This window comes from Thermobia domestica, chromosome 7, assembly GCF_964235325.1.
Source record: "Thermobia domestica chromosome 7, izTheDome1.hap1.1, whole genome shotgun sequence".
Taxonomy (NCBI): Eukaryota; Metazoa; Arthropoda; class Insecta; order Zygentoma; family Lepismatidae; genus Thermobia; species Thermobia domestica.
Genome location: NC_137460.1, coordinates 167,193,713 through 167,220,666, shown reverse-complemented (window position 1 = coordinate 167,220,666; position 26,954 = coordinate 167,193,713). Strand labels below are relative to the sequence as shown.

At 34.8% G+C, this 26,954-nt stretch overlaps 1 protein-coding gene across 1 annotated transcript in view; it reads right to left on the bottom strand.

Annotated features, from left to right (window-relative positions):
* Positions 1 to 26,954, bottom strand: part of LOC145690559 (uncharacterized) — a 499,198-nt gene that overhangs the window by 182,143 nt on the left and 290,101 nt on the right. Inside the window, exon 2 of the mRNA XM_081765570.1 lies at positions 25,368 to 25,481. Coding sequence (XP_081621696.1) covers positions 25,368 to 25,481 — 114 coding nt within the window. The remainder of the gene's footprint in view (positions 1 to 25,367; positions 25,482 to 26,954) is intronic.

Sequence of the window (26,954 nt, the reverse complement as noted above, 5' to 3'; positions counted from 1 at the left end):
GGACGGTCCTGTGCTGGTACTGGAATCGTTCAAATGAATCAGTGACAGATCACCTGTTCCGGAGTTGTATGTATTCCTTCTCATTGAGTTTTTAAAGCTAATTATTAACGGATTTTCACGATTCAAGTGTCAAATGAAAGCTTATAAACTGGAGATTAAGATGCCGTAAATATATTTTGTGTAGGGTTCCATTGTAAGTTTTTATGATTTTAAATGTCATAAAAGCCAGTGCGATCTCACTTTGGGTTATCCTTCTGTGTTAAAGTACAATAGTCAGGGGTGGCTTCATAATTTTTTTGTAGTTAGGGGTTGGAGGGGGAAATGCGCCAAAAGTAAAAGCAAAAACTATTGAAAGAAAATGCTCTTATCATCTACAATATATTTTATTCCGAACACTGTATCATTAATATAAATCTCATTGTCAGTAACTGTAAAACCTTTATTAGCAACAACTTTGGTAAGACTTATCACTCGCTTAATCAAATGTCTACACTGAGGAAAAGGAAACCGTTCTCTAAAATGTTGTGGAAGAGGTTCTGGAGCTGTTTCGATTTCAAACTCCTTTATACATTTTAGTCTTATACTCTCTTTAACAGTCTTCCACCAAAACAGAGATACACCATCTGGTTTCTTCTTAGGAACATTTGGGTATTTCTTTAATAAGTTCAGTTCTTTCTTCGTGAGAATATATGTTTCAAAAGCTCTAAACTCAAAATCATCATCTACTGCTTCAACTTCACTATTGTTATATTTCTCTCTTTTCTTTTTATTATAGCATGCTTTGCACTCATTGCGTCTTGTATTACCATTTCTAGAGAACTCTTGGTATTGTTTTAATTCTCCACAAATTACACACTTTTTCATGATTTATTAAATATAAAATATTCCAAATAGTTCATTTTTATTTGGTTTTAAATGTCATAAAAGCCTATATGCAGTGCAATTACCCAATCTACTTTGTGCTATTCTTCTTTGTTAAAGTTCGGTGGTCAGTGGTGGATTTGTAATTTTTATATTTAAATAATCTGGTTCGAAAAAAGGGTTAAAATTGTGCCAGAAGTTAGGTATGTATACTACTCATAAGGTTATGGGATGTGAAGAGTGGTATCCAGAAGATGAATCATACACCAAAAAATGTCACCAACATAAGCCATCTGAATTCTGTTACTATATTGTAAAAAGTGATGGAAGTAAAGTAGATCCTGTTGTGTATAGAGGTAAAGATGCAGCTAAGAAGTTCTTAGAATGTTAAAGAAAAAGCGAAACAAATATCGAACATATATAGAGAAAATAGCGAATTACCTTCAACACATAAACAGTTAAAAGAGTTCAACAAATCTAAATGTTGCTCTTACTGTAAAGTAAAATATACTCCAAAAAACCATAAAGTTAAACATCATGATCATATAACAGGAGAGTTTGTAACTGCATTTTGTAACAACTGTAATTTAAAAGTTAGAACACCTAAGTTTGTACCAGTGATTATACATAACTTATCAGGATATGACTCCCACTTGTTTATAAAAGAACTAGGATGTAATAAAGAGCAAATAGAATTAATACCTAATACCGAACAACGTTACATATCATTCAGTAAAAAGATTGGAACTATCAAATTAAAATTCGTAGATTCATTTAGATTTATGGCATGTAGTTTAGACAAATTATCATCAAACCTAACGAGAGAACAAATGACACACACACAGCACTTCTATCCTATCGAGAGGAAATTTAAACTTGTAATAAGAAAAGGTGCTTACCCATACGATTATCTTAGTGACTGGAATAAGTTTAGACAGAGAGAATTACCGCCAAAGGAAGCATTCTACAACAAGCTTACCAACACACATATTAGTGATGAGGATTATGAGCATGCAAAGAAAGTATGGAAAACATTTAAAGTTAATAATCTCGGACAGTACCATGGCATATATCTAAAAACTGATGTGTTGTTATTAGTAGATGTGTTTGAAAACTTTAGAGAAAAATGTCTTAAAGCTTATGGTCTTGATCAAGCTTGGTATATGACAGCACCATGTTTAGCTTGTGTTGCAATGTTAAAGACGACAAATACAAAACTAGAGTTACTAACAGATTACAATATGGTATCGATGATAGGAAAAGGCATAAGAGGTGGAATTTCAGAATGTAGTAAAAGATATGTAAAAGCAAACAACAAATATATGGAAGGTTACAATGGAAATAAAGAAGATTCTTACTTAATGTACTTGGATGCTAACAACTTTTGTGGATGGACAATGAGTCAATATCTACCGTATAAGGGATTTAGATGGTTAAGTGAAGACGAAGGAAGAGTAACAGATTTCACAAATATACCTGATGATGCTGATACTGGTTACATTTTAGAAGTTGATCTTGAATATCCTAAAGAATTACATAACTATTACAAAGACTACCCACTAGCACCTCAAAACATGTGTCCGCCTGGTTCAAAACAATCACACCTGTTAACAACTTTATACGATAAGGAAAAATATGTAATTCGCTATCGAAACTTAAAACAATGTTTATCACTTGGATTAAAAGTAAAGAAAATTCATCGAGTAATAGAGTTTGAACAATCAGATTGGTTAAAGAATTATATAGATTTAAACACAGATGAAAACTAGAGCCACAAATGATTTTGAGAAAGACTTCTATAAGCTTATGAATAATTCAGTTTTTGGAAAACTAAGGAAAATATTAGAAAGAGATGTAAACCAATAAAAATAGAATGTGATCCAGCAAGAGTAGAAAAACTAATTGCTAAACCAAATTTTGAAGATAGAATTACTTATTCTGAGAATCTATGCGCAATCATAATGAATAAAACAAAATTAACTTTCGATAAACCAATATATGTTGGAATGAGTGAAGCCAAAATACCAAGACAAATTAGAAGTATGTTATACAGATACCGATAGCTATATATACCATATTCAAACAGAAGATGTGTACGAAGATATGAAAAATTATATTGATTACCGACACGAGTGATTACCCTAAAGATAACAGGTATAAGATACCACAGGTTAATAAGAAAATACTTGGTAAGATGAAAGTTGAACTTAAAGGAACAATCATAGAAGAATTTGTTGGTTTAAGATTAAAAATGTATTCAATCAAGTTCGAAAAAGATAAATGTAAGAAAGCAAAAGGAGTTAAGAAAAATCTTATAAGTAAAGAACTTTCATTTAACGATTATAAACACTGTTTATTTAATCAAAGGGACTACCATAAGAAGATGAATTTGATAAGAAGTTACAGGCATGATCTATTTAGTATAGAAGTTAGCTTTAAGTTGTGTAGATGATAAGAGATGTGTCTTAGAAGATGGAATAACTACCCTACCATGGGGACATTATAAGATAGAGGACCTGTATATATAGTTATAGGATTTTAGATATAAGTTTTTATGCCTTCAAATGTGATAAAAGTCTATGCGCAAAGCACTCTACTCAACCTCACTTGAGAATTGTATTTGCACTAATCTTTTGTGTTAAATAATATTTGCCAAAGTACTGGGAGGAGGAAAGTGGGCTAGAAGTAAAAGCAAGAACTATTGAAAGAAAATGCTCTTATTATCTACAATATATTTTATCCCGAACACTATATCATTAATAAAAATCTCATTGTCAGTAACTGTAAAATCTTTATTAGCAACAACTTTGGTAAAACTTATAACTCGCTTAATCAAATGTCTATACTGAGGAAAAGGAAACCGTTCTCTAAAATGTTGTGGAAGAGGTTCTGGAGCTGTTTCGATTTCAAACTTTTTTATGCCATCCTTAACGGTCTTCCACCAAAACGGAGACACACCATCTGGTTTCTTCTTAGGAATATTTGGGTATTTCTCTAACAAGTTCAGTTCTTTCTTCGTGAGAATATATGTTTCAAATGCTCTAAACACAAAATCATCATCTACTGCTTCAACTTCACTATTGTTATATTTCTCTCTTTTCTTCTTATTACGACATGCTTTGCACTCATTGCGTCTTGTCTTACCATTTCTAGAGAACTCTTGGTATTGTTTTGATTCGTTACAAGTGGTGCACTTCTTCATTTATTAAATATGGAATAGATACTTGTTCTTAACTTCTACGCATAGCACAGCTTCACTCACTTTATGTCTAAACAATCTGGTCACAAACAATGGTGAAAAGTGCGATCGTAGTTTGGTTTGTATGAGGGTTGATATGTTTAAAACAAAATGTTTAAAACAAGTGTTTAAACGTTTAAAACGAGGGCTGTTGTTTTATTCAGTTTGTTTTAAACGTTTTAAACAAATTGTTTTAAACGTGTTTTTTTTTTATGCTGGTTGGACATGTTTAAAACAACTAAAATATCAGATTGAAGAAGCTAATTTAATTTTCTAGCAAACAACCCATCCTCCGCAGGATTTGTGCATGGAGTAAATTACAAGCAGAGTTATATTCTTATTATAACAAGAATTACTGAACGAAATTCTACACATCAATGTGCGTATAACTAAACCAACAGAAATTCAAGTGAAGTATTTGAACATTTCTTAATTTCCAAGAATAATGGAGGTTAAACACACTATACACTATTCTAAGATCCAAATTCACAAATTCAAAACTTGGGTATTTTTTGATCACTATCATTTCCATAATAATGAACAGTTCTCACATCATAAGTTAGAAGAAATACTCTGACAAATAAATACAACTCATAGAAAAGTGCAGTGACTAGCCTACAACGAGCAAATGACATTTTAACTAAACAGTTCTCAAGATACATCTCTATCTGCAACATGGGTAGCTAACAATGACTAGTGTCTACGGCATAACAACACAATTAACTGTAGACACCCGCCAGGGATTTTAACAAAACGGTAGACTCTCATGTTCGGGGCTCTGGTGACCCCCTAATTATCACAGAGTCATGAGTTATACACCATTGGAAAGCTTATAGACCACAAATTCCAACGAGATAACATTCGTGAAATTTCCGCCGTATTCGTAGAAAAAGAACAGACATTAAAAAATCATTAAAAATATGAAAATATTGACTTTGCGGGTCCCTGGCAACCCTTGCAGTCTCCCTACGCTGACAAAATGATGCCAATGTGTAGGCCACATACTTGTGACAATAATATAAGAAATGGTAGCCATTGCTGCCATTGCGTAACTAATTCGTTTTATGTAGGAAATATATTTTATATATATATATATATATATATATATATATATATACGCAGAAAAACATTCATTGAATTAGAGATTCGCTGCTCTCCCCCATTATAGTACCATGTCCATATGCAAATCATTTTTGCTGCACGCATCATGTATACGAACAAGAATTATGCTTCTAGACCACTTCAGTGAAATATATCTTGTGTTATATGGGATCGTACCGAAAATACATGTAAATTAACCAAATTTGACCCCCTCTTCCTCTATAAACAAGTACACATACAGGTTACTATCATGTAGGGGACTACTTCATTGCTTCACATACCAATTTTTAGGGATGTACCGCATAGGGGTGAGAAATACCCGCCAAAACCTGATGAAAAATATTTTATGAAAAATTTAAAAAAAAACTTCATCCTCCCTCTCCCGGCCGTACATACGTACCCCCTATATACATAAAATGCAACTGACGGAAAGCTTCATCCCTCAAAAATACTTTGGTACCAAATCATCTTTCTAGCTTAATTGAGGACTGCGCTATTGATGTTTGTTGTAAAAATAAATGTAAATTACGTAAAAAAAAAAAAAACTCCAAAAATTGGCTAACTTTGCCCCCTTCCTGCTACCCCATAAAAGTAAGAAGTCCAAATACACGATATTACCATGTAGTGGCCTACTTCATTGCTTCACGTAACAATTTTTATGAATCTATCCCCCAAGAGGGGGAATGGCCCCCAAAAAACTGTTGAAAAACAAAACAAAAAAAAAAAAAACACGATATTTACCCTCCGTCCACATACATAAAATGTACATCAGCAAAGCTGCATCTTTCAGGAATAAATTGGTACCAAAACCATCTTCCAGCCTTAATTTGAGGTTTAAGACTGAGGCATTGAGGTTTAAAGCCTTGATAGAACGTAACACAAAGAAACTAAACTACATATTCTGTGAACGGAGATCGGGAAATTCCCGATTTCTTTCTCCGGAATTGAACATTTGGGCTGATCGAAATTAGAGAAGTTCCCGAAATTTGATCTAGCGGTTGAATATAAATGACAAGCAATACCTCAGAGTGTAAAAATGTAATATATATGCCTATTTAGATTATTGTTTTAAACGTTAAAAACGTTTTAAACAAAAAAAAACATGTTTTAAACATGAAAAACGTTCTTTTTTTTAAATCATGTTTTTTTCAACCCTGGTTTGTATACTACTCACGCTTTCTTTGGCTAAAAGACTTTGGATTATGTATGCGTTATATTGATATTTTAACAAAATATACGTACCAATATAAAAATAAATAGTTCTTATTTACAAATTCTGGTTGAACGGATACGTGGAACGTGTTGGAAATGGCGAACGAAAATATTATTATTTCTAGCGGTAGGAGTAGTAATGGAAGACGTTTGGAATAATTGCTCTATAACAATATCGTTTCAGACACATTTATGGCTCATTCAAGGCCCTAAGCATGGCCCTTTAGGTCGTATTCATGAATTGTTTGCTAAACACTTTACGTTTCCCAGCAAAGTACGAATCAAGGTTGTAGACAGACATGAGACGTCATTTTGCTAGTACTTCCCTGTGAAGAAAGCCGTCTCCACTCTAACTTGTAAGAACGAAAGAAATTGAGCATTTTCATTTTATTACACATCAGAAGTATGAATATTGTAGTTCATGAAAACAACTTACTGCAGCGAGACTGGAAGCCGGGACCCCTGAATTACGAAACGAATGATTGCGCCACCACGTTATGATTTCTCTGTTAAGTAAGGGTTAAAAAACGCTCGTTTACGTAGCAAATTGCACACGTCACATGTCTTACTTAACCACCAAACACACTGATTTCTGTCATGATAAAATACTATATTCGAGAGACCTCAAATTTAAATTAAAAAACAAAAATAGACATATAGTGTCTCAGAACACTTTCTTTTCTGATTAACCGAATGTATCTCCGTATCTTACTATTATTGCAATTACAAATATCAATATCCAAAAATCCCTGAGGCTTTTTATTCACTTACACGGAGAAAGCAGACTTTGGTAAATTAACATCGGAGCCTTTCTTTTCGAGGTGATTGTGAACATTTAGTGTTCATATTACAAACTGGGAGAGCGCAATGGCCTAATATAGCATAAAAAAAGCGTCTTAAAGTTTTCGACTCGCCTCATGTCGTACATTGCGCAAATTTATTAAGTGACTGCGTGGCAAAGTCAGAAGCATTTGTGACTCACGTTCCAAGGGTTACGGGTTCAATTCCTGCTGTTGTTAACTTTTTTTTTTTGTTTTTTGCTTCAACCAACAAAGTAGCCAGTTGTAGCTACAAGTAAAATGTTATTTCTCCATATGTTTATAATGAATTAAAACAATAGAAATATTCAAATCAGTTGTAAAATCTTTCAATATTTCATGGTAACTGGCAACAAAATATAATTTATTTCGTAAATATATTGATATCACGAGTTGTATTATGGTTACCACAGTCGTTGTGTAAAAATGTTCTTATGCTTCGTGTCTACATCTGTTGACAGTTTATTACAAGCACTGGCATAAATGGCACGGGGGATGAGAGAACATGTCCCCTCCAATCTTGGAACTGACGGATTATGCCCCCAATAATCCGATTTGAAATGTGTTTTTTGGGGGGAAATGTGATGAATTGTGTCCGATTGCCACAAAGGAAAATGAGAGGAAATTGATATACTCCATAATAAGCCTCAAATCTACCCGCCTCATAATGTTGAAGACAATACTGGTCCCCTGATCCTCCACAGTATTGTTTTTCAACATCACAAATATTTTGAACATCGCTTTTAAAAATAGGGGAACGGTCTTCCTCCCAATATTGGACACAGATTTTCGCCGCTTAATAGAAGGGAAATAAGAGGTAATCTCATTTGGTTATAGTAACATCCAGTATTACCAAAGAGGATTTCCTTCTCATCCTCCTTGTAATTTTCACACTGTCAACAGATGTAGACACGAAGCTTGAAGAATATTTTTACACAACGACTGTGGTAACTGTAACTCGTGATATCAATATATTTACGAAATAGATTACATGGAGACAATTGGGAAACACGAATTGCCTTACTTTACGTATACAATATCTAAACAGAATTTCAATCGCTTCGATCCACTCCTTCCCGCACTTCTACGAAAATATTTACTTTTTGTGTAAGAGGCCTTAGCCCAACACTGTTTCTCCGCACAAGCTAAAAACACATGTTTGCTTATTTTTTGCATATTGTGCCTACAAAAGTTTCGTTGCAATCCTCCATTTCTTTAGCCACTTCTGACGTATACTTATTAGCACTTTAGATAATTCGAAATCAAAGATTTGGAAGTTTTTTTGGGGGAAAATACGAAACACATATTGCCTCATTTTATGTATTCAATATCTGTGCACAATTACATTCACTTCAGTTCACTACATCTTGTATTTAAGGCATCGAAGTTCACAATTTTGGGAGAGGTTTTTGCACTCTAAAACAGTTTTCTCGCAGAAAATAAAAAAAAATATTCGCTTCCTTTTTGCGTATTGTCCATACACAAAGTTTCGTTGCAACTCTTCATGACCTTTAGGCACTTCTGACATACTGTTATTAGTAAATCTGATATTTCATGATCAAAGGCTTTCCGGAATCCGTGCCAACCTAACCTTTTTTTTTTTCAGGAAAATTTGAAACACACATTCCCTCATTTCGGGTCTAAATATCTGTGCACAATTTCGTTCGCTTCAGTCCACGTATTGTTTTTCGAGCGTCAAATTTAAAATTTTTGAGTGGGGTCTTTTATCCACTAAAACCATTTTTTTCCACAGAAAATAAAAAATCGTTTATTTTTTGCGTATTGTTCCTACACAAATTTCGTTGCAACTCATCATATCTTTTAGGCACTTCTGACATACTGTTGTTAGCACTTTTGATATTTCGTGATTTTTCCGTTTAATGTCCCATGATTATGCCTGTTAGATTAATTGAGACCATGATTAAAGCAAGTGAATTATGATGGGCAAATCAGTGGAAGGAGAAAATGGGAGGAAATTGGAGTGCCCGAGAATATCCACGAGAACGATGTTGTCCATTTCAAGCTTACTTACCATGGGAACGAACCAACTACCCCACCTCAGATCAGAGTTGGAGTGGGTCGGTGGGTCAACTGGGTCGAGTTTTCTTAGTGGATCAGTGGGTCGAGCGTCAACAGCATGTGACCCACTGTGACAGACCACCCACCATGAATCCCTGTGACCCACCATGACCCACTGCGATCTGCCGACCCACTCTTATCTACCGACCCACTCTACTTACTGCATTGTAGACAACATCTTCTGAACAGTATATTTTTATTTCGCCATTGACCCTAGTCATAAGAACTAAATACACGTTTCTGATTGGTTGCAGTTTGAGATTGTCCAAACCTTCTGGTGTGTGTACTGTGTATTATAGTAATAGGAGAAAATTATGACTTTGTTGGAATTAAAGAAGAAGAAAATTGAAGGAGCAGCTGAGGTTAAATTAATATCGTGGCAGTTAAGCTGGAACAAAACAAGCCCTGCGGGGTTTCTGGCCCGTTGTTACTATTACTACCTATACTATGGACTCGTGTAGCAAAACTGCACGCGTGACGTAAATAGATAATTTTTTTGAGTATTATTTATCATATTTTAATGGAAATCGTGTTATGGAAACTTAATAAAAAATAAAATATAAGAATTAAATTTTTTCTATGAGGCGGGTTTGAACCCACGCCTAAAGTAATTATAATTACTAACTAGTTGTGCTAGTAGCCTCGGCCACGAAGACCGACAGCAGCAGGTAGTTCACTTCTGCTATATTTATGGTAGGTGGCGAGAAATAGATAACTAATCAGAACCGCGAATTAGGTCGTATTGCTAGGGTCAAACGTTCTAAAAAAAAAATATGCTTCTGAACACTGGTGAATTTGTCTGTGTTTTACTTTCAAGGCCTCCATTTCCCTTCCTTTTTCATTTGTTTCTGTTTACTTAAATGAGATGAGTATCTCTAACTTGTAAGTGAAAAAAGAACTTCAGGCATTTTAGGACATTGATATTTGTAATTGCAATAATAGCAATAGCACTTATACTACTACTTGGCTTTCAACACACAGCCTGTGAGTTTTTAGAGTAGCTAGCTACTGGAAACAATACATTTTTGAATCACTATGATATATAAATTATATAAAAATGGATGTAACTATGTGTGCCTGATCATCACGGCCAAATTGCAAAGTCAAATGAAATGGCTTTTAGTATATAGTTAGGCCTTAATCCAAACTGGAGTGTTATCATATCACTTTCATTATAATAATATCTTAAGGGGGTAGTGGGGATCCGAAGTTTTGAGAAAAAAATGAGTATCTCACAAGCCGTTAAACTTACGGAGCTGAAATTCAGTATAATAATTCTCTATTGAAAATGAACACAACATCTCGTAGCATTTTTTAAAAAAATCTTTTTTATGAGCGGGGGGCGGCACTTTCTATATACGGAAAATTGGTAATGGGTTGGTTTGTAATAATAATTGAAAATGATCGATATTAGATGAGAAACAAATTCACAAATAAATTGAGAAACAGAAACCATGCGCTTTCTACTATAATAATTGCTGAAGCTTATACTTATTATATGAAGCCCTTAGGGCCCAGGGCATTCAAGCAATAAAGTTGTGGGAAAAATAGACATAAAATTTGTACTGTACGCTTAATTGCACGGAATTTGAAGTTTGGAATATACGTTGGTCTACATACCTTGATTTGGGACTTCCAAATTTCATGGGTTTTTGCGCTCAAAAGTTCGATAGTTCAACAAGGAAGTAATTATACCATGAAAATTTAATCGAAATTCTTCGAAATTTCGCCCATGACAAACACTTTACCATTTTATATCGTAAAGGTCAGATCCACCATTATTCTAAGAGACCGGTGCTTGAGCGAGTTACCGTAATAATTCGAACTACGATTAGTTAGGATTTCACAACCTGGTTTATTATATGTATAAACACTTTAGTCAGTAGACTATAGGCTGTGTATCATGTGTCAGGGTTGATAACGATGTGTTTTGGTAGGTGGTGGGTCGGAGCGGGTCGGTGGGTCAAAGTGGGTCATTGTGGGTGCTGGGATCGAGTGGGTCACGGTTTGTGGAAGGTCATTGTGGGTCATGTTGGGTGGTGGATCAACTTTTCATTGACCCACGCCATCACTGCCACAGATAGTTCAGTGCTCGCGGTCTCGTGTTCAATTCCCTCTGAGAGATCCTCTGAAATTGTATATGTCCTCCATGTATCTCTGTTCGTGTCCCTGTCGTTCAAAGTTATTGGAAATAGCTGAAAACGAGTATTACTAAGTATAATAAAGACAAGTTACGGAGATACTTTCAGTGAATCAGAAAGAAAGTGGTTCGAGGGATTATATATATATATATATATATATATATATATATATATATATATATATATATATATATATATATATATATGTGTGTGTGTGTGTGTGTGTGTGTGTGTATGTGTGTGTTTTAATTTAAATTTGAAGTCTCTCAAACTACAGTATTTTATCATGACAGAGATCAGTGTGTATCGTTTTATCGTAAACGTGTGCAATTTGCTCCATAAACGACAGTTTTTTTCTCTTTCTGAACACAGCAGTCTTAGCGTATTGGCGTGAGCATTCGTTTCGTAATTCAGGGCTCCCCGGTTCGATTCTCGCTGCGGTAAGTTGTTTTCATGAACTACAACATTCATAATTCTGATGTGTAATAAAATGAAAAATACTCAATTTCTTTCGGTTCTTACAAGTTAGAGTGGAGACGGCTTTCTTCACACGGGAAATACTAGCAAAATGACGTCACATGTCTGTCTACAACCTTCATTTGTACTGTGGTGGAAAACGTAAAGTGTTTAGCAAACAATTCATGAATACGACCTAAAGAGCCATGCTTAGTGCCTAGAATGAGCCATAAATGTGTCTGAAACGATATTGTTATAGAGCAATTATTCCAAACGTCTTCCATTACTACTCCTACCGCTAGAAATAATAATATTTTCGTTTGCGAATTCCAACACGTTCCATATATCCGTTCAAGCAAAATTTATAAATAAAAACTGTTTTTTTTATATTGGTACGTATATTTTGTTAAAATATCGATATAAGACTTACATAATCCAAAGTCTTTTAGCCAAAGAAAGCGTGTTACTATGTATCATGGTGAAAACAAATCCTACTTAATTTCTGTTTAGGCATCCGAAGTTTCGATACCAAGGCCTTCTGCAATTGTCCTCATTGCAACATCTTTTTCTTTCTGGAGGAGAGAAAGTGTTGCCTGGCACACTGAGTATATATTGAAATTGAATTTGAAACATTTGAAAAAATTACAGCCTGACCCTTATTTGAACCCGGGTTCGCCGAATAGAGGTTTAATGCGCTAACCACTAACCTACCGCGCTATTTCGTCTTCCATCTAAACTATTAGCTAGTTAAAAGCACTGCATGTAAGACAATACACAAAATACTCATACTAATACGCGTAAAAGGAGACGTTCCTTATGAGTGTCACAATGACTTACTCGAGGTTTCCTTCTTTAACACAAAAACAAGTGATATAGACCTTCGTCAATGAGTAAAATATCACGAAACGTTCCTCAAGATGAGGCTACCTCATCGTTTTTAACTGGTCTCAATTTACATTACTGCAATTCTTCCTCACCGTAACTTCTAATTTCTAAAGCAGAAAAGCCGGCAGACATTATTTCCGCATTCTTTGAATTGCATCAACACGTGTAGAAATAGTGTGTGCTATTTTTTATCTAACATAACTACTAGTTTATTTTCTTATCTTTGTATGAGGAATTGATAGCAAAGAGTGAAAGCAGAATACTGCCATTTCAGTGACCCGGGTTCGAGTCGCGGCGTGACATTTTTTTATTGGAGGGTATTATTTACGTAATTGATATTGAATTATTATTATTATTATTATTATTATTATTATTATTATTATTATTATTATTATACATATAATTGTATGAATTTCGATGGCAACTATCGCCGAATATTAGAAAGAGAATATCGGAGAACTATGATATAAACTAAATAGGTGAGCGTAAAATTATTACAAAATTATATGGCGAAAGCATTTTATCTTATCCCAAACGATTATTGTCGAATATACACGGTTAAGGAGCACTCTGTTGGTCAAATTAAAAGGACTCACGGTTTATCCTTCTATAAGGAGACGTTGCTTATGTGAGTGTCACAATAATTTACTCGAGATATCTTTCTTTCAACCAAAAAACTTATATAGACGTTGCGCAATGAGAAAAATAACACGAAACGTTCTTCAAGTTAAAGCTACGTCATAGTTTTCATTTAATGTTGAATCACTTCTCGATTTTTTTCTAAGTTCATTTGCTTTTCCTACTAGGAAGTTTTCTTGCTGTCTGTCATTTCTTTCTTATACATGTAATTTCTTAATAAAAACAACAGATTGTTTCCCTGTCAGCATTCCTATCATCACCCCACCTTTGGTTAATTTATGAGCACGCACTTCTCATTAGGACTGAAGAAATAGTCAACGACCCAGGATATTAACCCGGAGGGACATCGAACAAAACCATTAAAACACTTTGGAAGAGGTAGTCCGGATCGTATGAGAGACAAGTTAACATGTAGGAGCACGAGCCACGATTCCGAATTTACGAGGAGTTAATCTTGCTCTAAGTTAGAGAGCACTTTAGCTTAGCAAACATTATAGTTATCAGTTGCGATGGATAATCCGTTAAAGAGTAATTTCGACTTTGATTAAATTTACTGTATTCGCAACGTTGGTTTTCCTGTCCGGGTTTCGAAACTCTTAACTCTCAACTACTTGAACGACCACCTGACCAAAGAGAAGGGTGGACGGACATCAATCCACTGGGAGAATAATTGAGAAGGAAACACTGAGATTTACAAGTAAGTGCAAGTAGATTAATCAGTCCCAAAAGTTACTCCCTTCTCACCCCTTTCAACCCCTTTGACATCACGATCTGTTTCTTTTGTATAGATTTGATCTGATTTATATGCAATCCATGTCAGATCCTGTACTTTACGCTCTACCAAATTCAATATTTACAAAATCCTGGGCGCAACTTGTCAATTCTAACATCCCCAATTACACTGTCTATTAGCGCGTTATCTGACCTTTCAGACTGACAAGGGGCGACTGCACATGTCAGAGATGTGGTTTGTACTTATGTGGATGCACACATATGTGTAATGCTTGATTTTTCTCATCTAGCTGAACATAATTAAGATTTATTTTTGCATTAGTTTGTTCGCCGCCCACCGTTAGAATTTGCCGAAATTCTATTTGTTTTACCACCCTCCCCCCATCCTCTCAATTTTTGTGTTATTTTGTTTTTATGTGCATTTTTAGCCATACTATTTAGAGATATTTAGAGAAAATTGTGAATTCTGGTATTATGGCACAAGCTCGCCTTGCGTCTCTAGATTGGATTGTGCGCTCCACATTTTTTCACGGCAAGCATGTTGAAGACGTTATTCGTTTTTTGAGTATTTTGAATCTTACTGTGTCATTTATGAGTTCAACGTCGTCAAGAAACGTCATTTGCTGCCATATCTATTACGGGACGGAGCTTTCGCGTGGTTTTTAGCATTAACTAGGACAAACGAATTTGTGAACTTGTCTTATAGACATAAAGAGACGTATGATTACATTATTTGGAGGTTTTGTAGTTAAGAAGGTTACGGAACACACCATTCGATCTAGAGATCAAAAAGAAGGGGAACCCATTATGACATATATTTATGGCAAGCTAGATCTCATGCTTAGTTTCGATAAAGCTATGCTTATACAGTAATAAATTAATTTTCTAGTTCAAGGATTATTGCCTCAGCACTTTAAATTCACATGGAATAAATCGTTTTCGTCGGTTGATGCGTTGTGTGAATATTTATTACAAGAATAGTCAGCTGAGTTAATTGTGATACAAACTACTACAACACTGCACAGAAGTAACTTCTTTCATGTAAAGTTTGTAGACGCTAATCTTGCAGTACAGTCAGTACACCAGAATTTATCGCTAAGATAGCTGATGTTTCGTTGCGCGATAATTGTCATGTTTCATTTCCTCTCGAAGAACAACAGCAGAGAAAAGCAAAGCTCGCAGTTTTACAACATCATGACATCTCATCCGCTGGGAAAGAATGCGCTAATCAACAGTCTGTAGATTCTACCCGCTTCATCAACAGAAATGTAACTTTTTCTTCTTTTTGTTCTTGTGAATGTAAGAGTGACATGGATAATAATATGCACAATAGAATGAACTCTAGATCTGCTTATGTTATTGCTTAGAACCAACAGAACAGGCGCAAAGAGATTCATAGTAAGTCTCACGTGAATAATAATATACACTGTCCTGCTAAAACATTAGTTTGGAATATGTCACAATTCAAAGGAAGTGATAATTGTAATGTTTTAAATACCGAAAATTAGTTCAGGGAATAGTGGGAGACCTGCTTTTATGACCCACATGATAACTACGACTATTGTTAGGGATAGAATTCTGCCTTGTATCAAAATCACTATTGGGAATAAAGAGTATAAAGCGTTGCTGGATTCTGGTACTAGAGAGCTTCTTCCTCCTAACACTAGACATGTTAAAAGACATACTATCATCCGTGGCATCTCGGGTAAAGGATTTGAAACTAACACGTTAAAATTGACGGCTAGTCATTTACGCATACTTTTAGAGTTGTAGACAAATTTGCATCTTCTGTTTTGGTGGAGAATGATTGGTTACTTCCTCAACATGTTACTATTAATCAGGACATTCACCTAGTTCACATAGTTAGGTTCAGGAAACCCACTGATTACGCGCTACCTGAGAGTCATGCTATAGGCATAGTTTCCGAACAAACAGCGAACTTAATGCAAGCGTATTTTATAATGGCGAAATCTGTTACTTTAACACCAATATCTAGTGTGCCAGTACCTGTTCTTAAAATTTATGATATTTTGCAACCCAATGAGAAAATCTGTTCTAAAGCTGAAATTTTTGTCAATGAGTCTAGAGTGGATTCTGTTAATCCTGTCATTAGAGTAGTCAATCCAACCAATAAAAAGTTGTGTTTCGAGAAAAATCTTCACTTAGGTGCAGCTATTGACATTAGGCCGGCTGCACATAACTCAAGTGATACAGATAGTGCTCAAAATCATGGCTAACCAGTAAAAAAGACAGCTGTAAGTTTCGGGCTGGTTTTGACGTCAGGCGTGTGAACATTAACCTTCAACTTTCCGACGATCAGAAGCAATTGTTTTATTCTGTTATAGAGGAGTATAACGATTGTTTTTCTTGGTCAGAGGATGAGTTTGGAGTGGCCAAGGGTTACGTACATGAAATTAAAATGCTAGATGACGTCTCGGTTCACACCAATAAGTTTCCAATTCCCTTCCACTTAAGAGATGAAGTTAAAAAACAGATTGACACTTTCCTCAAACAAAAGGTCATTAGGAGGTGTGCATCTCGTTACAATTCACCTACTCTTCTCGTGAAAAAGAAGTTTGGATCTTTCAGATTTGTTTTGGACGCCACGGGCATTACCTCTATATTGCACCGGACAGTTATCCAGTACCATCGATAGAAGACATCATTTCGCGTTTTAGGAAGTATCGCTAACAGTGCTGCTCCGACTTATTCAGCTGTTTCTTCCAGGTGGAGATCACTGAGGAATATCCACGTGTCATTACGTTTTCAATCCCAGGAATTGGTTCTTTTTGTTTTACAGCCCTCCCACAGAGTCATATCACTAGTTCCGCTAGTTTAAACAGATTACTGAAAATGACATCGGAAGGACTAGAATCTGAACAAGTTTTTGGGTACCTTGATGATTTTTTCTGGGGTGGAAACACTTTTGAGGACGTTATCAATCTCACCAAGAAGTTATGTCAACGAATTACAGAACGTGGTTTTAAACTGCGCCTGAAAAAACGAAATTGGCTTATTTTTCACTAACGATTTTGTGACACGATATTTCGTACGATGGCTTGCGAATTTCCAAAAGAATAACTGACTCCATTGGTAATTATGAACGTCCGAAGAGAAAAAAACATGTGAAAAGTTTTCTAGGATTGGCTAGCTTTGTAAGACGATTTTTACCTAATTTTTGTGAAATCGCGGAGCCTTGAACTCGCTTCTCAGGAAAGAGTACCGTTTGAGTGGACACAAAAACAACAAGATGCTTTTGAGAAAATTAAAGACCTTATCATAAAATCGCCACATTTAATGCATTATAATCCGAAGCACCCTGTATACTTGTTCTGTGATGCATCAACGCGCGGTCTGGCAGCTGGGCTCAAATAATCCATATGTTCTTCAGATGACCCAGAGTTAGAAGCCATTGCTTATTGTAGTCATAGCTTAAGTAAAAGTGAAAAATCTGGACATCCTTATGAACTTGAACTTTTGAGCATTATATATGTCTTTCGATCCTTTCGTTATTTTTTTACTAGAACGTCACTTTTTCTTGAAAACCGATTGTAAGAGTTTATTGTTTCTGAAACAGACAAAAATGTAGGTAAATTTGCGAGGTGGCTTAGTTTTATTGAACAATATAATTTTACTGTGACACATGTATCTGGGTTTTTAACGTAGAGGCTGATGTTCTTTCTAGTTTTTCTCGTACCCCCAGGGACATTTCTGACGAGCAACAAAATGAAGAAGATCCTCGAGTATTTTCTTCCACTGTTACTGACTGCAATAATATATTAAATGACGAGCCTTCTCTTAGAGATGCAGAAATGAAGGATCCGTTTTATAAGGGTATTTTTGATTGGTTCGAAAACAAGGAAAAGAAAAATCCGAAAATTGAAAGAAAAGCATTTCTTTTCACGGTTAAAGAAGGAATTTTGTATAGAAAACAAAAAACATCTAGTGGTATGAAATTTTTTATTTGTTGTACCTGTTTCTTTCCGCTATAAAGTTTTTGATGCGGCTCATACTTCTGCCATTGGTTCAAGTAACGGAGATTTTTCTAAGACATATGACCTTTTAGTGAAATCTATGTATTTCCCTAATATGATACAATACATCTACAAGAAATGCAAGGTATGTTTAATTTGTCAGACAAGCAAAAACAAACCTGGTTCTGCTTATGGTACATTGCAAACTAATCCCCAAGTGCTGCCCTTCTATCGCCTTTTCATAGATATCGGAGGGGTGTACTTCCCGAGTAATATTTTGAGACACAAATATTTAATTGTCGTTGTCGATACTGCTACCCGTTATACTATTTGTGGTTCACTAGCAGATATAACAGCGTCTTCTGTAAGTAGTTTTCTTTATGAAAACGTAATTTTGAAATATGGTATTTTAAAGAAATAGTCACAAACAAAGGTCCATGCTTTACTAGTAACTTATTCAAGGAGTTGTGTGCAATGATTGGAGCTAAGATTCGATTTGTAAATGTTCAAGCTCATTACGCTAACGGGACTGCTGAGATAGCTATCCGAAACATTGAACAGAGACTGATATCTACGTTGTGTAATAAGGATCAACGAAAATGGGTTGAACTGCTGCCATCTGTCGTGTTGACCCACAATTTAACTGTCAATTTATCCTCTGGATACAACCCTTTTGAACTTTTTATGGATTCAGATGTAGAATGCTACATGAAGCAATTTTAGACACCCCTGTCAATTTAAGGACAATGCTGAAAGTTTGCGGCAACTTGGAGAAATACGAGACAAAGCCAATGATAAATGGTTCCAGAGACATAAGACGCCAGCGAAATTTTATGACAAACGTCATTCGAAACCCATTATCAAAGTCGGAGACAAGGTGTGGATCTTGAACATGAAGAAAGGATCCACCAGAGCTTTTAGTGGACGTTATTTTGTTCCAGGAATCATTCAGGATATTAACCACCCAAATTCCTATTTTGTTAAGTTCAAGACTGCGCGAGGAAGATTGAAGGTTGTTTCGATTGCAGCACAAAAGTTGAAGAAGTTCTACGAGAAACAGGAGAAGGAAAACGAGGAACAGGGAGAAGATGACGTTGACTTGGATATACAAGACGTAGTGGAGAATGCTACTACGAATACCTGCTGTGCCGAAGTACAGAAAGAGAAACAGAAGAGAGAGGATAAAGAAGAACATTGTGAAATTGTTTTTAATACTGTGGTGAGCATGATAGAAAAAGAAGAAGATATTCCATCTGTGAAATTTCGTGAGGCTGTGATTGCCAACCAATTACCCACTTGGACTGAAACAGGAAAGAATTGTTCTGGTTTGAACTCGAAGTTTGGTCCCAATTCTGCAATCAACAAGAAAATTAGTTTTTTCCCAGGAGATATCGCTACGATTAAAGCTGACGCTGTTGTCAATCCCACGAATGAATTACTTATACCATTAGGAGGAGCAGATTGAAGTATCCAAGAAGCTGCAGGAGAAGAATTTCGTAAAGATTGTGAGAAAATACGTTCTTTGAAACAAGGGCAAGTGAAATGCTCCAGGATTATAATCTCCCCGCTGATCATGTATTGGTGACGTGTGGTCCCAGAGATGCGAACAAAAAGACTTTGGAGAATTGTTATAACAATTGTTTAGATTTTGTGTTGAAAAATCAGTTTTCAACTGCTGTTTTTACCTGCATCGCTGCCGGCGCATTTCATTTTCCTAAAGAACCTGCTGCAAGGATTGCATTGTTAAATACACGAAAATATTTAGAGGATCATTTGGACAATGTAGATCGTATTGTATTGTGTATTTTTGACAAGGAGAATTGGGATCTCTGTCAGCGTCTTTTACCTGTGTATTTTCTCTTGGAAGAAGTAAAAGAAGCGGAAACTGTTTCTCTTAAATGTTTTTTTTTCAAAAAAGGAGAAAAAGACGGTTCTCAAAGGAAGATTTGATGAATTAGGAACATTTGTGAAGTTGGTGATGATTTTTGTTTTGACACTGGCCACGTCATTATGGAATTTGTTTTGGTTTGTTTGTGTTTCTGTCTTACCAGCAATAACAATTACAAGGAAGAAAAGAAGAAAAAGAAGTAGGCCTACTCATATAAACATCATTGTTTTTTCAGTCACTTAGAACTGTTGGTTAACTTTGCAGAACGTCTCTTTATCCTGGTTATCTTATCAACAGCTTATAACCTGAATAGTGAGTATTTTGGCGCCAAATCAACATCTTATTGATACACTATGCCTAGCAGATGAAAACAAGGGAGACACGCAACTGTGAATTGATATTTGTGTGCTATCTATGTTATGATAGTAATAAAGAAGGAATTCCTACGATTTTTTGCATTTTTGAAGATGCATTTTATGACACAAATGTAGTTGTAAAGAAGAATGAAGTTTTCTTTTCCTGCATTATTTTGATCTGATCCTACGATTTGTTATTAGTTATTGGAAACATACTCAGTAAATGTATTCTTTTAAAAGGAATATACACTGTTATAACCTCTTGTGTCATTTTAGTGTCTTTTTGAATGGTCAATTTTTCATTGCCTGCGGTGTATATAGTGAACTTACGTATTTCATCATGAAGATGACTTGGGATTTATGTATGACGAAGATTTGTGCTTTATATAATATGAATTTCTGTATATTTGAAAAATGGACTTGGTTCCACATTTTCCTGTGGTCCACGTACTTTTACCATCATGCAAGAAGAAAGAAGATATTTTTCTCTTTTATCGCATATTTTAGTTAGGGATTTAGGAATGTGTTTAGTGATAGTCTGTCATGTTGATTTCATTAAGGTTTTAATAGCCAGTGCACAGGGCTATAACTCTGCCAAAACGTCGGACATTGTGGAACTAAATTCTTCACAATTCTTTTTTCTAAAACCTGAAATCAACGTTCTTTTATGTTGTTTTATATGTTCTTTCTATGGGTAGCTAGATTAATTTTTCACCTACCGCGTAATAATTATTTTGATTATAGAGTTAAAATTTTTATTGGAATTGGAGTTTTTATTTACTATATATAGATATATACGTATCAGTTACGGTTTAGCTATTACTTTTGCATTCCTTCTGATTTTTTGTCGATTTTTATTCATTCCATTATTTTATGCAATTATTTTCCATACTCTCATATCTTACGTGTTTTAGGCAGTCATTGACTATATCCCCTAATTTTTGTGTTGTTAATATAATAAACCTTTCTACTCTACTCCTATCATTATTTGTACTGAATGAATTTCCCCAGTTATGTGGTGTGTAAGGACATTGTACCTGTGATTTCCAGACCTACATCTTGTGCTCAGTGAAGCTGTGTTTACAACATCGACGTTGCAGTGTTTACGCCATTTAACCTTGACTGTTCTGATAAGTTTTCTAACTTGTTTGAGAGTTATCGAATTTTGCATTTTTAATATTTACAAATAAATTACTGCATCCCAATATTTAGCATTTTCAAATGTCATTTAACGAATAATGAAATCGGACAAGTTCTTCTTTCGAAGCAGTGTAACGTATCAATCAGTGGAGCCGGAACCAAGGAGCTCAGGCCCTGTTAAACCCCCAAAATTTTGATTGGAGGCTGGGTTCTTTCCCGAATGATCGATCCATATTTTAATTGATTTGCAGGTAGGACTACTGTTAATAGTTTCAAAACTCAGCGCAAGGCTTTGTGTTTACTTACAAAAATATCGTACTACATATACCGCATAATCTATCCGTATATTACTTGATACGCATATATGTATAGTCATTTGAAGTAAGTTGTTTATAATTCCTCATTTGAGTTAATTATAAGATTATTTAAGTCCCCTGACTGTCATCTACTCATCGGCGCCTCTGGTGTCCGTATATTTTTTTCTGGTATTGTGCTGTTTACTGTGAGTACAAGTATCCAAAGTTTTGTCATTTCGTCAGCCAGCGTTTATCCTCATTCCTGCGCAAAATCACCCTTTACAAGGGTGCGAATTACCGGGGGGATGAGGGGGATTTCCCCCATCAATCCCAATTTGTTCCCCCCAAAGAAGTCAGCTGAAATATCCCCACCGGCGACGCTGGCTTTTCCCCCGAGCTATGCTCAGTATAACTCTATATTTCACTGATTTTTGTCATTTCTTATAAGTTTAATCTTCTAATAGTATTTCGAAATGATCGCTGTGAACTATTCAGTTTTGGTCGTTTCTACTCACCACCTAATTACCCACTATTTTCAACGTTGTTTAGTTGAACTACATTATTATGACTACGGTTGTTACTTGCAACTCTACCTTCGTACCCTTCAGTTCGTCATCGTTCGTGAATTTGAATGTACTAATTGCTCATAACAAAGTCACATATGGATTTATAAATGTTGTTAGCGGTTGGCCAAGAAGATGTAAACAAATAGCTTCTTCCACCATACTTGGCGAAGTTCGGACATGTCATATTCATCCTCTACATTTATATCGATTATCATCTTACTTTAAGTTTTGTTATGTTATTCATTTTCCAGTGTATTCTTTGTTAGCACATGGTCTTCATTCCCTAGTAGTTTGTGTGTTTGCAACTCAAATTTGCATTTATTTGTGATAATTAGCATAGTAATAACAGCCTTTTACATGTTACGAAAATGAACTTTTGAAACTGTAAAACTTACTCAAAATCTAAGATATAGGTATTCTCTCGTAACTATATGTTAACGTACACGCTGGGGATATGCTCCTAGTGAGCAGACGTGTTAGTGAAGGTGATTTTTAGGTGAATAAGCGCATAATTGAATATTTGTTTCAGCATTTGTTAATACGACTGGTTCTCCGTGTCATTGTCCGTGTCCGTATAAGCATTTCAACTGGAGCGGGGTTTCTTTAAATTTAACACTTCTTTTTTCCATCTTTCTTTTCGCTGCACAGTTTGCTATCCACGCTAATAATGTTGTCTGAAAAACTTCAATGAAATGTTTTACTTTATTTGATTCACTAACGTAGCCCACAGTGAATCAACTCATCTGTAACTTAACAGTAAAGTAATTGTAAGTGTTGACCTCCTGAGCCCAATCACGGAATCGATATTTCGAAGAAAAAGTCGTGAAGAGCGCAGCTTTAGCGGGGAGTAGAAGCACAAGCTCAAAATTTGAATCGAGAGATTTTAAATATTTGGCCTTCTATTTGACCTCGATCTCAGAAATCGGGAGCAGTAACAATCCATTTCTTGTTTGATAGACTAATATCTAGATTCTTTTTTTAAAAAAAGTATGTCCGTTTTAACTGATAATTTTAATGGTTTTCATAAGACTGAAGTAGTCTTTTTTTGCAACCTGTATGTAATAAAGCAAAGTAGAAGATTTCAATATGAGTGGAACAATTAGCACATGCTTGTGATCATGGTTATCGCTCGGACCGAATTATTAACTAAATAAACCTTAGAGAGCTACGGGGATAAGAGTGAGTACAACATTTAAACACGTTCAGAAAGATTCGGTGGGGTGTGTATATGTCAGACAATATATACGTACATAGTTAGTATCGGTAGATTTATTAAATTAATAAATATCTTATTTATTACAGATGCCATATAGGCCCTATATATATGGGGTATGGCATTATTGTCTCATTTTAAAATTTGCACCTTCAGATTTTATGTCCTGTAGGTCTAATTTTATCCCCCCCAATATAGATGATCTAATTCGCACACTGCACTTTACGATTTGTTCTTTTAACAGTTGGGGGCAACTTCATGCTGCTGTTCTAGCTACTCTACTAGGCGTAATTAATCTTGGAGCAGGCGTTAGTTGGGTTGCCTATCTCGCGGACTTTGTACATCAAGAATTTCTGTGGCCCACTGTACACACAGATGTGTAATGTATACCGTCATCGTTTTTCTCAGATATTTTCCCATAAGAACCCATTAACAGAAATTGTATTGCAATTTATATTCTGTTCAACAGCATTTTGCCTAGACTAATTATCATCGAAACTAATTTTATATTAGGTATCAATTTGTTTGGCTTGGTACAGACTTCAATTGTTATAGGTAATAGAAATGAACTATTTTGTAGTTTTAAGCTCTTTATTATTTTTGGTCTGTTTTTTTTTTGTGTTTTTATTATTTTTCCTTTCTAGCGTTTTTGTGAAATTTGTTAATATTGTTTTTAAAATATTTTTTTATGGTTTTTAGTGCATTTTGTGTTTATAACTCATGATCAACTCTACAATGCAACACTCGAAGTTATATTTCTTTTTAATAATCCGGAATAAACTGATTACTCTTTCAGACGTCTTCCTGAAAAACGACTCAGGCAAATTTTGTTCACATTTCATAAATAAATGCTTCATTAAACAGCTTTATAATTATGTAAGTCCTTTATGCTTTAAAACATCCAGAAGGGATTGTTTACTCTTGGGGTGTTTTTAGGGATATTTTCCCCAAAACAGCTCAGCTAATTCATGGAAACAAATGTTAGCTTACTCTTGGGATGAGTTTTTCTTAGAACGACCTTTTCTAAAGGAACTCAGGTAATTTTGTCCATAGTTCAGTAATATATAATAAATATTGCATAAATCAATTCTCTTGAAAATATCCACAAAGGGCATTTACTGATTTTCTACAAAGGGATGAGCTTTCGAAATACGCCTATTATATTGGTGATATTTCATAAATAAATGTTTCAATAATAGCTGTAGCGCGGGCTGAATTGAACTGTATCTTTTATTCTGGTTTTGATTCACTAGGTCTTTGGGAAGACATCATCAGGTGTTTCAGAAATTTACTATAACTACTCATATAACACTATAGATTACTATTTCTGTACTTCTTATTTTCCTTTTTTCTTCTATTCGAGCATAAATTGCGTTTGGATCATTGGGAAAGGATACATTTGAATTGAACCCCACGAAAGTCGGGTTGGTTTTGATTGACAACGTATGCCTTACATCAAGGATATTATTTTTTATGAGAAGGATATCATATTGGCCTCTACTGCCTTGTTTCTTGAAGTTACGTTAGATTGGAATATCATCAATGCCTAACAACTATCAAATTTGATTTTGTCGTCTTTAGACTATACTGCGTGAAGAAAAATTATTGCAAGAGCAAAAGACAATAAGAAAATAGTACAACAGAACCTTAACCTGGAAAATCCCTAAAAGAAAAACTCGATCATTGTAATCAATAATGAATGCTAATGGTATAATTGCCAACTTAGTTTTTCTAGTGTAAAAGTAAAAATTTAAAAGTTAAAATGTTCTTACTTCTGAGATCTTTCATAATATGATTTAATTCTTCTGCAACTTGTTGGCGCAAAGATAAGCGTTGTCCAGAGGTTACGAAGCTCTCTTGATTCACATTGTTTAAAATGCTGGTGCCTAAAAAATACGAAAACACTATATGATTTTTTTTTTCAGAACAAACATTTCTAAGTTCTACGAGTTACAATACCAAACATATGACATAATAATTCCCTGATAAATTTTATTAATTAAAGTTAATATAATAAACATGAATCCAAACATCCACGCAACTTTATTCAGTAAATTTCATGATTAAATAGTAAACATAAGATACTCAACGGACAACAAGCAGTAAGCTAATTTTATCGTAGTCAGAATGTTGAACATTAACTTTTATTAAGATGAGTAATTAAATGTTATTTTGTATTAAATATAATTGTTAACTTTCGTTTTGGATACTGAATTTGCTGTTTGTTGATTTATGACAGTACGTCATTTCAGATATTTGCCAGAAAGAGGAGGCAAAATTGTACAACGAGATAAGAGTTTAACCTCGTTTAGTATATTAGTATACAATTTATTTTTAAAAAAGTATGTGCTTTCCAAACTCAGGGGGGGGGGGCAATCAACCATTGCTCTCTCCAAATGACCTCTGAATTGTGGAGATCTTGTACAAGAGACTTAATTTATATAGCGTTGTTGAAAATCCAATATAAAAATTTAGCCACAGATATCTTCACATGATAAAATTTAAAATCTTTCTTTTACATTCTAAGCTGAAACAAGCATTAATCATTATTTTACAGGTTTATTTTAATATATTGAAAGAGTAGTTTTTAAATTTTAATTTCAATACATTTTACTCTTACAAAGCGCATTAACCTTTCGAAGGACAGGTGAGAGTAGGAAAAGACTTGATATCGCCAAGCTGACAGAAAGTACTGTTACTCGCCTCAGGGCATGGCTGTATGCTTATATTAGAGAAGGCCTGGCATTTTATGTAGGTCAAGTGTTTTCGTTAGAACATATTCTAGAAGGTTTTAGAAGGCATAACACGCGTTATGGAACTTTTAGAAATGAAAATAGAATAGGAAAAACATTGCAGAGTGTTTAGAGATATGAGAAAGACGTTTTATGGATACCACTTTATGGGCATACTATAACCTCAAAAGAGATATATTACCTCAGTTCGTCCATTTCTATTTTGGAGCAATTAATACGAAGAAGGGCGAACCACATTCATTATTGCTACCAGCCAAAAAATATTTATACTCCATTTCTTGTTGTCATAAAATGTTTTCATTTCTGTACTCCATACTCCATTTCTTGCTTTATTTCTAAAACCATAAACATAATAACATTATTACGTTCAGATGTAAACCTAAGAAGCATCTGACATATATCTTCTACTTCTATCAATAGCTTCGGCTATGAGACTTTTTCTTTGTCGTTTTCAAAATAACAAAAAGACTGCTTTGTCAAAAACTGAACTTGCGACTTAAGATCTGTAGTTGCCGACGTCAACACACTGGATATTTTATATAAAAAGATCGATAAAATTCACTAGTTCATGGTTCACAGATTAAACAGTAAGAAATGAAAATATTT